This window comes from Pristis pectinata, chromosome 2, assembly GCF_009764475.1.
Source record: "Pristis pectinata isolate sPriPec2 chromosome 2, sPriPec2.1.pri, whole genome shotgun sequence".
Lineage (NCBI taxonomy): Eukaryota > Metazoa > Chordata > Chondrichthyes > Rhinopristiformes > Pristidae > Pristis > Pristis pectinata.
Genome location: NC_067406.1, coordinates 110,169,687 through 110,186,437, shown reverse-complemented (window position 1 = coordinate 110,186,437; position 16,751 = coordinate 110,169,687). Strand labels below are relative to the sequence as shown.

At 39.6% G+C, this 16,751-nt stretch overlaps 1 protein-coding gene across 2 annotated transcripts in view; it reads left to right on the top strand.

Moving 5' to 3' along the window:
- LOC127585962 (uncharacterized) overlaps positions 1-16,751 on the top strand; it is a 148,074-nt gene that overhangs the window by 49,488 nt on the left and 81,835 nt on the right. For both annotated transcript variants that reach the window (XM_052043721.1, XM_052043729.1), the window contains exons 4-5: positions 4,495-4,588; positions 8,703-8,843. In XM_052043721.1, the coding sequence (XP_051899681.1) occupies positions 4,495-4,588; positions 8,703-8,843 (235 nt within the window). The remainder of the gene's footprint in view (positions 1-4,494; positions 4,589-8,702; positions 8,844-16,751) is intronic.

The window sequence follows — 16,751 nt, the reverse complement described above, 5'->3', positions numbered from 1 at the left end:
CTGCCCTGAATACTGTTGGTTGAGATTTCCAGGAGGACATAGAAAAAGCTTCAAAGATGTTCTCATATGTTCCCTTTGACACTCACCAACTTTTATTGATGCACCATAGAAAGCATCCTATCTGGATGCATCACGGCTTGGTTTGGCAACTGCTCTGCCCAGGGCCACAAGAAACTGCAGGGAGTTATGGACACAGCCCAGCGCATCACAGACACCAGCCTCCCCTCCTTGGACTCTGTCTTTACCTCTCGCTGCCTTGGTGAAGCAACCAGCATAATCAAAGACCCAACCCACCTGGGTCATTCTCTCTTCTCTCCTCTTCCATCAGGTAGAAGATACAGGAGCCTGAGGGCACGTACCAATAGGCTTAAGGACAGCTTCTATCCCACTGTGATAAGACTATTGAATGGTTCCCTTATACGATGAGATGGACTCTGACCTCATGATCTACCTTGTTGTGACCTTGCACCTTATTGTCTACCTGCAATGCACTTCCTCTTTAGCTGTGACACTTTACTCTGTACTGTTATTGTTTTACCATGTACTACCTCAATGCACTCTGTACTAACTCAATATAACTGCACTGTGTAATGAATTGACCTGTATGAACGGTATGCAAGACAAGTTTTTCACTGTACCTCGGTACAAGTGACAATAATAAACCAATACCAATACCAATAATGTCTCTGAAAACATGAAACATCTGCGGTTACTCATGGGAATCTCTGGCCTGGGAAGACTGAAAAGGGAGAAGCAACATTTGGGACGCTATTGGGAACTTCAAATCCATTTGTTTGGAGCACACAGAAGCCCGGTGTAAATGGTGGAATGAGCATACCATCTACCAGACCCTGCTGAGTCATTAAGCGACATCTGGGAGAGTCTGAGGATCCACATTGACTTCATCAGCCACCTCAGGACCTGCAAAACTGGAGAGGAAGCAAGTGATCCTCAACCCTTAGAGAATGCCTTTTAAAAAAATTATTCCAGATTGTAACCACTTGCTTTGCAAAATATAGAATTCTTCATTTTTAATTTAATGCTTTATCAATCACTTTAATGCTGGTTCTGTCTATGCAAAATGGTTCAATTCTAGACACTGTCTAGAACCTTGTTGACTCTGAACACTCCTATCAAATCTCTCTTCAATTTGCTTTACACTAAGATAAAAAGAAACAGTTTCTCATATCTATCCATGTAACCGAAGTCCCTTTTCCCTGGAACAATGTGAATAAATCTTTCCTGCCCCTGACTAAGGCATACTTCCCAAAGTGCAGAGCTCAGAATCAGACTCAACCTTCCAGCATTAGTTCAGCCACCCTCTGAGGTCTCTGAGAATACTTCAATGTGATTGGCCACTCACCCTGCAGGGCACCAGGGATCCCTTAGAATTGATGCAAGAGAAAGGGAAGCCCATGTTTCAGAGATCGGTGAATCATTGAAGGCACATCATTAAAATCCAGACAAAAATTACTACATGCTTTTTAAAAAAGACAAAATCATCAAAATTGGAATGTGAAGTGTGAACCATTGAGCTTTTATGAAATCTATTGTGCGAATACTCTCAAGGTTTAGACTGTAGAGAGGTATGAATGGGTTACCTAATATCATGATAAACTGTGCTTTGGCCTCATCAAAAACACTGTGAAATGAATAGTTTCCTAAATATTTGCTCATTCACAACATTTATAATTGGGATGATAACACATGGCCCAGCCACCAACATCCAGAACAGGATGACTTCCTTTTAAAGAGGCAAGTCATGTCAATTGAAGATATTCCAGGCCTCTGTCCCTGCTGCAGATCTGGTTCAAGACAATGGCTGGCACAAGGTCAGGAGCAGACCTGTCCACCTTCATTCCCTCTCAACAGGGGCTTGCTGTGGTGCCAGAGCAGCTGAAAGAGAAGGATGCTGTTGAAAGTTATATTCTGAAGTGGATGAGTTGAAGAGGTTCCTGGTGCAGATCTCTTTGTAGAATCATTTTTACAGAATTCAGAGACCAGGGCACTTGCCACGGAAAATCAGACAAAGTGCAAATCAGACTTGCTGACCAGGGTAGCACTTTTCCGAATTTATCTGTCTGTTAGGCCAAGAGAGGGAAACCTTAGAACAGTTCAATGTCTGCGCGTTTCCCCCAGTTCAGTTCAGATCTCAGGTGACACCTTGTGGCCACAGAAGATAACTGCAGTTTGGGCAATCCGACAAGATGGTAAGTTTGCACAAACCATGCACAAACAATGGTTCGTGGGCAGTTTGCTCCCCACAACATAATGCCAATCTTCCCCCCTTCCTTTGCACACAAAATAATGTCAATCCTCCCCCCACCACCACACTGTAATATCATTCCTGACCATGACACCAACCCTCCTCATAATTGCTGCCTTCAATCCAAAGCTTTTTTCTAAAATTCTATTGTAATGCATGTCTGCTGCTTTCTCAAACCCCTCCTTGGAGAACAGTACCAGACAGTACATTTTAGGACCCACCGTTAAGCCCATCTACTGTAACCATTTGATATCACTGGAAATTTTAGGTAATTCTCCTTTAAACATTTTGTCTGATTGTGATTAGAATTCCTGGAAGAACATGGGTATTCCTGGTCTTTTGGAGTCTGAGAGAATTGATGGAGCACTGGCTTAATATTTTATCTGAAAGACAACAACTACAGCAATGTACTTGAGACTAGAGTGCAACCAGTGAGCCAAATCTGACATTTATTTTATGCATACAATCACACACATGACTTGCCATGTATAATGTTCCCCCAAAGTCACCACTAACAAATGCAAATATAGTCGAAGCAAGGATGGGGCCGCTTAGCAACCAAAAAAAAGATTTTGTTGTGGAGGCATGGCTGAGGTACTAAATGAAAACTTGTAAGGACATTCACCAAAGAAGAGGTGATGAAGTTCTTAAAAGTATTCATCGCCTTTAAGTACTTTCACCCATGTTTCCAACTTTTCAGTAAAACAGGAAGAGGAGGGGTGAAGAGGAGAGAACAAGATGGGGCTTTAAAAGCATGGCTTTGCTAAACTGATTTGCATTTGACCAACTTGATTGAGTTCTTTGACAAATTAAAAAGATGTTTGATGAGAGTGGAACAAATTGGTGATGCTGCTGTGAACATTTGGAGAGAGTTTGACAAAGTACTATTTACAAACGTTGGTAAATTTGGAGCTTATGGGTCGACAGGCCAGTGGTTGCATGCATAAAACTTGTCCATGGGACAGAGTGCAGAGAGTAGTGGTAGAAGTATGCTTTGCTGATTGAAATGAAGATTGTAGTACAGTTCCTTAAAGGTCCATGCTGAACACATTGCTCTTGAATTGTATGTACTGACAACACTTTCAAAACTTGGAGCTTTGTGGCAAATAGTGGAATGAATAGCAACAGGCTTCAGGTAGACATAAGCAGATTGTTACAATTGACAAGTGTATGGCAAATAGAAATTGGAAACAGAGGTATCTGAGGGTTATGTGCATGCTTTTAATGGTGACAGGACAAGTTGAGAAGGCTATCAAAAGGCATATGGAATCCTTGGTTATATTAATGTTAACAGAGTCAAAATATAAGGAAATTATTCTTAGCATTAATAGAATATTGGACCTCCAAGTGCGATACTGCAGTCAATTCTGCTCATTACACCTTAGGAAGACTGTCAAGGCCTTAGAGAAGTGACTTAAATGTAGAATTATATGCAGTGTCAAGGCGCCAAAAAGGATGAATTCATGTAGGAGAGATTTATAAAGTTGGTGCAGGGATTTAACGGCTTTGGTTAGTTGAGACAACTGGAGAAATTGGGGGTGTAGAGAAGTTTAAGGAGAGGTTTGATAGAGGTGTTCAAAATCATGATGGATTTTCCTAGAAGAAGTAAGGAGAATTGTCTACAATGATGGGAAAGTTGGTAACCGGAGGTGTCAGGCAAAAAAAAAACATTCCTTACATAAAAATATCATGGAACATATTGCCTAAAATTGGTTTGGCTTCTCATGCAATATTAACTCTCAGAACAGAGACAGATAAATACTTGCAAGAATATTTCCTGAGGAAGTGTACTATTGGATAGCTCTTTAAAAGCACTAGCATAGATAGGAGGATAAACACTAGCTGGTGAATTATCATTGTACTCAGGTAAACACACCATTCCTAAACATAACACACAGTCCAATTACAGATCTGAAATACCTGAATTTCCAAGGTGGTTCTGAACTGTGAATGATACATGGATATGGTATGACTTTGCTTGGCTCATGACAGATAGGATAAAGCAAATTGTAACAATTACATTTGTATTACATTTGTTATACTTTGACCGGAATATTCTGTGGTTGCGAAAATAATATCAGTTGGACATTATGAATATAACTGTGAGCATTTATTCAGATATCCTAAGTTTTCTGAAACTTCAGTGGCTTGTCTTATTCCAGCTGGTGGTGAGCTGGATAACAATAACATCATGAGTAATGATTGTGTGCTCTTTTGCACTTTTTCAGAGATACTCCTTTGATCTCTCCCACAAAACTGCTGAAGACGCTAACATCCCCTTGAGTAGTCCAATTCTACCAGGAGGCTTCGAACTAACGCCAGGTATAATCTCTGTAATTACATAAACTTATTGTCTCTTTTTTCTAGCATATCAGACATCACATCAGATAGTTACAAAATTATGCAAAATGTTAATAATTTCCTGGTAGATTTTATGATAAACCTGACTTCTCCAGAAGCATTGAAGGTGAAGATTTGAAGGAAACCACCAACCTACCGAAACTTGTCTGGAGTAATTATTTATTTCTGACCATGTCTGTTTACACATATTCAACACAAGGAGAACCTGGAGCAGGAATCAGAAAGGATTTGGTTAGATATTCATAGTTCCATCTCATCAGCTCACTGTTACCACAACCTCGACATACGAGTTGATAAAAATGTTTGGTGACAGCTGTGTCCCACCTCAGTGCAACAGTACAAGTTGAACAGTCAGCATCAGCACCCAGGTAAAACTGCTGCAGACTTTGAGTACAGTAAATGTTTAAAGGACATGAGGCAGAATCATAAATATGTAGTGAAAGGAGACTGCTCAGTGAGAAAGCATTGCATCTCCAGCAGGCATTTGTTATTAGAGTCACAGAGGTACGGCACAGAAACAAGCAAATGAGACAGCATTCAAGCACTACCTCCCAGCAAAGTGTCACCAAGCTCTCTATCATCTTCAAGATATAGGGAAGATATGATTGCTGTTGTAAATGTAGAATTACGGGAACATTAGGCTATTGAGCAAGTTAGTTTGCCCTTATTGCAGCATCAAGGGACATTCACAAACAGTTGGTATGAAAGTAGAACAAGACCGTGGCAAAATTAGGCAAGCAAACTGTGTGAAGCCCATTGGGAAGGATTGTAAAGAGCACTGTACTTGTGAACATGATGGATTGCACAGATTATTCATGTCGAATCAGAATTCTGATGAACCTCTCTCTTCATCAGTAAGGAGAGAATGTGAGTGGAATCTGACACCGGTATTGCAGTATCAGTAGTGTATGAGCAGAAATTAGTGAGGTTGGCCAGGTGATATGTTGAAACTGAAGTCATTCATTCCTGCACTAGGTGACAGGGAGAATCAAGGTGATGGGGATGTGTGTAGTTAGAGTTGGAAGTCATGAACGTGAAGCACTGCTCTCTCTTCTGATTGTTCAAATCAAGGACCAAACTTCATAGGCTGGGTGTTGATGCTGACTGTTAAACTTGCACTGTTGCACTGGGGTGGGGCATTTCTGCCATCATTTTTATCAACTTGTATGTCTCAGCACCAGGTAAGTCAAAGAAGGATTTATTCTACACTCCTGCAATGTCATTTGCAGTGAAAAATGTTCCATTCTTCCCCTATGTTCAGGGCATGATTTGACTGAACCCATGAAAGGATCCAAAGTACCATTTGCAGTCATCTTGTGCTCATCACAACTGATGCCAGAACAAAAGCTGCATCAGCAAAGTCCATCGCAGCCTCAGTAAATGATACAGCTCCACAGCTCTTGGGAAAATAATACTCAAAATCTCACGACAGGCAAGCAATACTTAACCCTGTAAACACCCTGAATAATCTTCTTTCATACTCATCACTGATCATTAAATGGCACTGTTCAAAGTATCAAGTGAAACCAAGATGTGAATGTGAGTGTGAGTGTACACACAAATACAAACCTCTTTCATTTTGCATATTGTGTCATAATTCGACATCAGAGCAAGGGCAAGTTATAGGATAACTCTTGCTGTCATCTTTAAGGTATTACACTATTTAAGTTGGCACTCAAACCATGCAAACTCTTGTAATGATCCATGCAGGTGGCCTTTTTTGCTCCCATGTGCAAAGACATTATTACAAAGGTCGACAACATTGTGTCATTCATGCTTGTGATGAAGCCTTCTGGCCTCTCAGTGCAACCCAGCTGGGATGCCTGCCAGGACCTCAAGCAATTTTTTTGCTGCCTCTCTGAAAGTAATTTGTGTACTGACAGTCTCCAAGATGCGGCATCTGCATCCATCTGAGCAAAGCTGGAGCTTCATGTCGTCTGGCACAGACTTTCCACAGATGACTCCATCTTCATCAGCTTCTGCTGTGATATTTGGTCAAAAGCCAAACACCTTACTGGTCCCTCTGAAGCGTGAACTTTTGAACCAGTGCAAGGTCTCCATGTATCAGTGAACATGCTCTCTCAGGATAAAAGACTCCTCCGAGGAGATTAGTCATCCTCCTAGCCCACCTCTTGCAGGACACTTGAAGACCACATCGAAGATTAAGATATGAATTAAAACTAACTAAGTACAAAGGTCTTAGTGGCTGTTATGCATGTAGTTATATTTTATTCACTCCTGACATCTGGTAAACGTGAATGATTTATGTATGCCATGTGTTTGATTCTGTCAGTGGATTCCGTCATGATAGCCAAGTACAGCAAAATTCTGCTGGCGTTCAGCATCTATTTCCTCCACTGCAGTTGTTAGCTGAGAGATTGGCTGAAAGACCATCTTTGGTTCTTTGCCTCTCCCTCGTATTCTCTGTCCTCCTCTCCTGCAAGTTGATAGTGGTGTCTGGCCAGTGGGGATGGATGGAAATGTGAGGGAAGAAAAGGATGTGAGATGAGGCAATGTGAGCTGTGAGGGTTAAAGTAGGTTTGGGAAGACAGAATAAGGGTATTGATCTGATACACAGAGCAGAATATAGGTGACTCTGCTACTGTGCTCTGTCCTGTAATACGAGTTTGAGTGTACCTTGAAGAATTGAGTGTATCATATGGTATGGCTTAATGCATTGTTACATTAGATACTTGTTTAGTTTGAGATTGCTTGCTTTCAATAAAGGATGCTATGTTGTTAGTTTTGTCTACCCTTAGGTGATAATATATTTAGAAACATTAAAGTAATGTGCATAAACTTACACCCTTCAGGGTTATTACGTAATGAATCTGCAATATGGCAAATATATGAGTACAGCAGCTCCCAGAACATTAGACTTTTTCCCTGCTGGCCCAAACAACCCTAAACATCTTATCAGGGAGGCATCATCATAACAAAGCACAGGTTTTAACCACCTCAAATCAGTTCCATGGAACATCTTCACTGACCGCACTTTGGATTATTCTACCCAGCACAGAAAATTACAACTAATAAGTCTATTGAAAAGTAGTCAAAATGTTCATGATTTGGGATGATTAGATAAATGTGACCTCCAAGCATACTCTGCATGTATAAATATTTTACTTTATAGTTGTGTTACGTATACTTATGTGTGACAATGTTGGAATTAAACTAAGGCGGGTTCCCGGAAGATCAGCAAGATTGGGCAAATGCTTTATTTTCCCTGCACTTAAGGTATCATAAGCTAACTAAAATAATGACCAAAATCTTTATTTCTCAAGATATTTGGACTCTTCATGCACTTGATTAACTGAGACCAAATTCAACCATTCTTGGACATTAATACCAAGCCCCAAAAGGGTTGCTTTGATTCGATGGCCTTGAATTCTTCCCATTTCTCATACATCAGTGCTAATTTGTCAACATAATGGCAGGATTTTTGTTTGATTAATCAGTTTCAAAGCAGTATTTTAGGTGTGTTAAAAATGTAGTGAATGCTACTTATTTTATTGTCAAGTTGAATTTGTATGGAAGTTCCTTGTTCTCTATTCCTTCACTATACAAGCTTAGGAGAAATGGGGCAACCAATCATGTATGCTGTTTCTCTAAGATTTCCTCTTTTCCTCCACCAGTGTGACACTGGATAATAGAACTAATTTGTCCTTTATTGTTCCACTTTCAACTCATATCAAGAGAAACACAATGTTTGTATTGTGTGAGTGCAGTATTGAGTGAGTGAAATGGGACTGAAACATGTATCAATACAAAAAAAGATCAATTGATAAGAAATTCTCTCATTAAACATGATCCAGAAACAATTACAGTTGTCTAATTTTGTTTAATCTATCCTCAGCTTTCATTCCCAACCAGTTTCCACTGTAGTAGAACTACTGCGGTTTTACCAGCAAATGGTTCCCACAAGTTTCCAGGCTACATCCTTCTTCAGTACATTGACTACGGCTCTTTGCTGCTGCATAGGCCCTTTTTGTTGGCAAGAAGCATCAAACTAGAGAGCACAGGAACCAAAACATCAGGTCCTTACCTCTGTTTCTTTTCAAACCTATGGTTACAGACAAAGAAAACAAGAAAGAAGGTGGGATGGTGAACGAAGACAAGACCAACCATGAAAAAACATCATCACCCGCTCTCAATGTCCCTGAGGAAAGTAATGAGAAGCAGAACAACTGTGAGACTGAGATAAACCACCCTCCAGGTATGCATCATGAAATAAGAGACAAGAGGAGAATGTGTTGAATTTTTGTTGTGCTGTTTGTAATTCATTTTTTTTTGTTTAAAGCATTGCCTGTCACTAGGTCTGTATGCAGTAATAATTATTCCCTCCTGGTCACATCCTGCACTTTTCCCACCAATTTACTACACCCGAAGTAAAAGATAATCAAAAGAATCTCCATGGAAATGTTAGTCTAATGTCTATTTAAAAGTCATTTATCTACTTGGATCCAGAGCAAAATACATTGAAGAGATAAGGGGATGGAATAGTACTCTGTTGTGAATTAGAATTCACAAGCATAAGATCTTGCCACAGAGCTGCCCTGCCACAAGTCTTTACCAATATGGTGACATTTAGAATATAGATGCCACCCATTTCATTCCAAAGCTGAAGATTTTTAACCTTACTTTTCACTGCAGTGAGGATAAATTTCATGTGATTATCCTTCTTCTAAAAAAAACATTGGTTTACATTGGTGCTTAATCACTAATTATAAAACTCAGCCCACAAGGACAATGTGAGGGATGAAATTCATAAATGATAAATATACAGTCTTTGGTCAATTGCAATGCATTTATGATCTGGTGACTTGGATTATTTTAGCTACTAAAGCAGTGACTGCAAACATAAACACCAGATTTCCAACTTTGGTGGATTATACCAATGATTGAAGGCTCCAGAGCAGACTTCCCTGTTTTTGTCCTTGGTCCTCAGTTTGTCTGAGTTTGGAGACATCACAAGCTCAGGCACATGCTCCTCTACATTTCCATCTACTCATTTTAATAGAGAGAAATGTGCCAGCAGCTTGTGCCTACATTTCTGGGAAGAGCTGTTGCATTATCTAGCACTTGTACATGGGTATTTTCCTCAACATGCTTTGGATATAACAAAAAGTCAACCACTTTAAGTGTGCACATACAAGTATATCTGTGATAAGCTGAGACCCAGGCATAGAGTGAATCATTTTGAAGGATGTAGAACTAGTAGTTGTCAATTACATACAGCTGTAAAATAATATGGGCAAGTTTAAAGAAGCAATGCAGTTTGTGGTTGAATAATGTGCTGCTCCTGGAAACTTTATACTTGGACTGCAGAAGGATGGATTTATCTTACTTAAGAGCTTGACAGCAGCTGGAAGCAGCATCATTTTAACAGATACTTCAGAAAGCACTTTTCCTACATAAACATACACAGACTGGCAGCTTAAGTGGCACAGTGACACCAGTCTGAAGCAGGTTGATTTTAGAGAAAGAAAACTTCAAACACTGGAACTCTGAATTTAACTCAGAAAACACCAGATATTTGCACTAATGATCCGAGGGAACTAGAATGGCTACAGTTTGGGATATTTTATTTTGTGTCAGAATGTTTCTGATGGGCAAGGAGTAGCATTTTCACTGACACATTGCACTGACATTACCAGTACTCAGTTTCTCAATACCTTCTTTGTTGAAAGCTGGAATGTGTTTTGCGTGCAGGTTGTGACTGTTCTTTTATATTGAGTAAATTATAAAGTCTGGCTAAATTCATGTTTCAATTGTTGTTAGATTGAAAGTTCAACATGAAGGAATGTCTTTGAACCAATGGCTCTTCATCCTATTCCAATCAACCACCTACCTAATTTATTCTTAAAAGCCAGATGAATTTCAGTTTCATAAATTAATACTAGTAATGCCTTCCACAACTCTGAAACCTTTTATGTAAAAAAGTTACTCCTGCTGTGTGATTTTTCAATGTCATCAATAAGATATTTTGGAGTTGATGTATAACTATTCGACCCTGGAACTGCATTTGCAATATATATTAAAATGTTACTCACAAGAGCAGGACTTTTTTTAAATAGCGAAAATCCTTGCAAACTCTCATCTATTCAAAGAAGTCAGGTACAAGAATCTGAATACTGGCTAAAAAATAAAATTGTCTGTTGCTTGCAAAAGACTAGTTGGTTTTGTTTGCAAGTCCAATGACTCTTTACATTGCTGAAATCAATTACATAATCATAAAGGGAAATTTAGGGACACAGAGAGGGACACAGTTCTTAAAATGACCATTTGTCTACTCCAGTCAGAAAACCTCCTAAGCTGAAAATTGTGCCACATACAGATGTGAGTCAATCCAGCAGTGGAACATGCAAACAACCAAAGTTTGTCAGTTTGTCTTTTTGTGCAGACAGATAAATCTACAACAAAACTTAAACTAGAAGTGCTTGAAACACACTTTTTTTCTTGTCCCCTTGGGATTTTACTGTTGCTCTTTCCAAGTGCCTTCCAAAACAATATTTTTAAAGAGATTGAAGCAACCATATACTTGTATGGTGACATAGCTACTTTGTAAAGATGTCAGTGGATGTTTTGGAATTGAATATTCTTTAGTATTGTCAATCTTTTAGCAAATATGCTTTTCATTGTTTAGTGTGAAAACAATTTTGCACACTACAAAGAAAATAACAACATATAGAAAAATACTTTTGAAAACATTCTTATTTTAGTTTTGGTAGAACTGTGATTTTTACCACGAGAATTATAAAGTATAACAGAGAGCGAGCAACTTTATCAAACACCTTCTGGATGTCCATGTACGTAACATCCATAGACATCCCTTTACCCTCTACTTCATTTATTTCTTCATAAAGATGGATCAGACCATTATTGACCACACTCATGTGGCAACAGGAGCACCCTACAATCAACCAGGAGTATTCATTGGCTCCAAGGGTTTCCTCTCCATCAATGTGCAGCTGGCATACAACTCAAAAAGATCCTGTTGTGGATTCCATGTGCAAGATTTCCAAGGAGCTGCCACAATGCCTGCATTCTTCAGTCATCCCAGCTCATTCCAAAGCTACATGCTTGAAAGTCTGAGGGCTTCCTGCAAGGCTGTAAATGGCACCCATTGCTCATGACATCTGTCAGAAAGCCAATCACTGAAGTCCAAAAGCACCACCACAAATGCCATAAACACTCACCAAACATCTGTCTGAACAGGCCATCAGTAATCTAAAGATGTGCTTCAGATGGCTGGACAGATCTGGATGTGTCCTTCATTACACAAGAGCAAAGGTCTCCACTTTGGTTATGGTGTACTGTTCTCTGTCAAACTTGGCAGCAAAGCTTGGTCCTGCAGAGGATCAAACTGATGATTTAGAGCAAGGGGAAGAAGAGGGAAATGCAGCATCCTCTGCTCATGTTGCTGTCTAGGATGCAGAAGAAGCCAAAGAGTTGTAATGTGCTGGAGCAGCATGTCTAGATGTACAGCTAGATCTGAGTTCAAGTCAACAATACTACAACTGGGATGTTTTCTTGGCCTGTACTGTTACTGTATGTAATGTGCACAGCCATTTCTGGATATCATGTGTGGGGAATTAAATTGGCTAAAGGCTTAGGAGGAAGCCAAGGTGAATCATCCACTCAACACTTCTAGCTAAAAATGGTTGTAACTGCTACAAATGTCTCAGTGAACCCCATTGTCATTGAGAATGGGGATGTTCTTGGTGCCTTCTCTTGAATTGTTTAATTGTCCACCACCATTTACTATGGGGTACAGCAGAACTACTGAGCTTTGATTCGATCCATGGTTTGTGGGTTAACCATCTATTTATTATGTGCTCTGTTTGTTGTTTAGCATGCACATTGCCCTGTGCTGTTGCTTCAGCAGGGTGGCATTGCACTTTTAGGCACCTGTGCTGTTTCTGGCACCCCTTCTGCACTCCTCATTGAAACAGGGTTAGTTCCCTGGCTCAATCATAATGGTAGAATGGAGGATATGCCAGGCCCTAAGGTTGCAGGTTGAGCTGGAATACGTATTTCTCATGATCTACAGAGCCTCATTGATGTCAGGTTTGAGCTGCAGACTCATTTATTTGGCTCACAGTTAATGTCACAAAACATAATGCAGGGGGTTTTTGGGGTTAAGAATGGACTTTGTCTCCACAAGGATGATGCAGTGCTCACTCACACCATCACTGCCATGGACAAATGCAGCTGTCACAGTAGAATGGCAAGGATGCAGTCAAATAAATTAATCCCTTACTCACGATCTGTTGCAGACCCAGTCTGGCACCTATGTCTTTTAATCTGTGGTGATTCTACTCAACCACACTTGGTAATGGATATTGAAGACCCTCACCCCACTCTTTCTACTTCCAGTGCCTCTTTGAAACAGTGTTCAATTCAGAGGGACACTGATTGATTCATCAGCTGAGATTGGACAGTAGGTCATTATCAGGAGGAGGCTTCCTCGTTATTTGATCTGATCCCATGTGACTTCATGAGGCAGAGAGTCGAGGACTCCTAGGATTACTCCCTCCTGCCAATTTACCACTTTGCTACCTCCTGTAGTGGACCTATCCTGCCAGTAGGGCAGGATGCATCCAGAGATTATGATGGAGAAGTCTGACACATTATCTGTAAGTGTGACTTTTAATGACATCTGCGTCAGACTTTTGCATGATTCATCAGTGGGACAGTTCTCCCAATGTTGACACCCATCCCAGTTATTCATTAGCACCTGGTAACCAAATTCCTTGCTCCCTGGATTGGCATGGCATTCATTGTCATGCTTATTTTGGGCATCCTGTAGCATAGAAATACCAAGTAGAAACCAAGGCTTCACTTTGGTAAGATATGATAGTGGGGAATTTGTGTATGAGACACTGAGGCTGCCAGATTGCAGTTCAAACAGTTGGGTGAGGCAGAGACCAGGTTGTAAGCCTGTTACCTTAGGCAGGAATATATAATGGCTCAAGCTAAAAGAGAGAATATAAATAATAGGGCAAAAATAGTTTTTAAAAAATGGCAGAATAGGAATAGAAAAATCATGATTCAGTGGTCACTGCCTTAATAATTACTGTCTGATTTTACAATTTCAAACAACTGGTAATTCAAACTCCGGAAAACAATTGCCTTTAGAGTTTTGTGAAGTTACTCTTTCCAAAGCCAGCCAAGTGGAGATCAAAGCAGAGGCCCAGCCCTGTTATTACTGATGATAGGATCCTCATGCAAGGCCGATACAGGGTTGCATTAAGACATCAGAAAATTGTACGGCAGGGTTGAAAGAATCTGTAAATGACAGGTTTTATGAAATGTCAGTTGTCTTCAGGGAAAAAAAACCCTCCCTTGTCTGCTCCTTGCATGTCCGTGACATGACTCTGCTGTGGTCTAAAAGATGATAAAAGCACAATGCTTGGGCCAGTTTGGGAAAATGCTGGGCTCTGCTTGAGCTGGTACACTTTTCTTTAGTATGAGATTTCTTCCATTTAATGGACATTATTACCTGTGTAGGACAGGTTTTAGGCTAATTTGGACAAGAGGCGAGCAGTGTTTCCATCTTATCTTCTTTCATCACTCTGAGGGAATAGACGACATTCAGGTACCAGGTACAGTCTCACAGCAAATGATCAATCACTGGTTTCTTTGTCCAAGCTTTTAGTCCTTATATCCATCTATAATTAAAATGCTCAAGTGTTTTCTTATTAACTTTTCTGTGGAAATTTTAGAAACTAAATAAAAACTACAAGTCACACTCCAGGATATTATTCTGAAGTCAGCTAAATGGAATATGGCATTTCCAGTTCTAGCACATATATGTACAGCTGAATGCTTGTAGAGTCAACTCCATCCTCCCATTTAAGAGACTGTTGGAAAATCAGAATTCTGTGTTTATTGACCATAACTCCTGCCCCCAGACTGTTCTGAAACTGTGGCCCAATAAACATTGTAGCCATATTGACTATACTTCATATTTCACATGTTGTAATGGTTGAAAATTAAACTAGTTTTAATGCAAGCCATAAAACTAATCTATTCTATAGAGCTGCCCCAATACCAAGATGCAATATTTGTCAAAAATGAGGAGATAGTATACCTTGATTGCATACAAAGAGAGCTGGATCAGTATCCAAGAAAGGATTAATAGTACCACGGTAAGAGAGCAGGAGAAATGGACAATTTAGATTGGTGTTACATTAAGCTGCTGTGGACGATGGACTGAATGGCCTCCATCTGTGCTATAACTAATTTGCAATTTACCTCATTTGCTTCTTATGGGATCTTGCAATATGCAAGTTGGCTACTGCCTCTCTCTACGTAATGAAACTTCCCTGTTGCCCTTATTTGAAGTGATGGGAACCAGTTAAATAATGGTTTTGTACTTAGTCACAATTAATGGGAATACACAAACTGGAGACCATAGAGTCTGAAGTGACAGTCCTTGTTATGTTTAAGACTCAATTGTCAATGCTTTATAAAACTTTTTTCATTAATACATCCAGGAATTAAAGCAAATTGTATGTATTGTTGCGGAATTTACTCCTGTGCACCATTTTAGAAGGCTGCATTTCAAGTTTTGAAAGCAACTTCAAAGGGAGACAAAGCTATTGAAGGAGCCAAATTCCAAAGATGCAAGGGCAATTGTCCTTGATACCATTAGATCAAGTGTAGCATCAACAAGCCCTGAGGTCAGAGGGCATCTAGGGGAAAATATTCTATGGTTGGTCATAGCTTACACAAAAACATTCTTCTTGTTGTTGGAGGTCAACCATCCTATCCCCACTCCAGAGGCTTCTCAGGACAGTGTCCAAGACCCAGCCATCTTCAGTGTTTTCATCAAGGTGCATCTATCCTCCATAAGAACAAAAGTTGGTATGTTTGTTGAAGGTCGCACAATATTTAGTTCTATTCACAATTCCTCAGAAAATGAAGTAGTCCATGTCCATATGCAGTAAGACCTGGACAACATTTTGTCATGGGCAGGTAAATGGCAAGTAACATAGGCTCCACTCAAGCATCAGGCAATGGCCATTTCCAACAAGAGAGTGTAACCACCTAGTCTCATTCAATTATGTTATCTTCATTGAATCCCCAAGCATCAACATTCTGCAACACCACTGGTGCATGCATGCAATTGGCTTGTCAATTTTATTTTAAATAAAGCACTAAATTGGACTAACCCAAAGAGGTCTCATGAAACAAGCAAATTAGAAGTTACTTGCTTTTGTTAAGTCAGCCCCTATTGAACAGATGTATTCAATAATATATTCTCTGACTTGAATGGGTAAAATACATTACATAGCAATGTAACAAAGTCTGAATTTTTGCCAACTTTTCTATTGTCCTTTCTGATTTATTGCAATTGTGCTGCATATTAATTCAAGCACTTACAATAAAAGTTCCCAATTAGAAGTTAATCTGTTAAAATGAAACAAATACAACTGCCTGTTTTAACATTCCTCAGACCCAAAGGCAATGGAGCGGGTGGTCAAGCTCAACATCGTTACTGAACAACATACTAATGACCAGCACTGCTGCTGACAAACTTTGCTGAGTTGTATATAAATACAATGGAACCTATTATTTTCTTGTAGAGTTTTTTCAACCCTAAACCTTCTCATCTATTGATGATATGCTATATGTTTTGTGTGGAATTTGGGTACTTCGCTTATATTACTTTCTGACTTGGGCAATGTTGCACTTGACTGTGTCTTGCAGCACAATATGTCATTTCAGGCAGAGGTCAAATACAACATTCCTAGCTGTTGGATCACAGACCATGGGGATAAATAATTACATTCCTATATTAAGGGAAGTATAGCTGGAAAGTTCCAGACCTCCATCAATCTTCTTGATATTTCAATGGGTGAATTGATGTCAGCAAGTTTTATTCTTTATAAAATTATCAGAATATATCAAAGCAATACTAATAAAGATACTGCTCAATAAAGTACCTTGTACAAGCAGCATAGCCCTCAGTCATGGTCAAAGGCCCCATATTTTTTGAAAAATTATTTGTTTCAGTACCAAGAAAGTGACCTTAATGAGTTTATCATCAGAAAGAACGCCGACAGCATTAATTGCAACTTATTTTCTTAGCTGGTAAATGCAAATGCCATCTTGT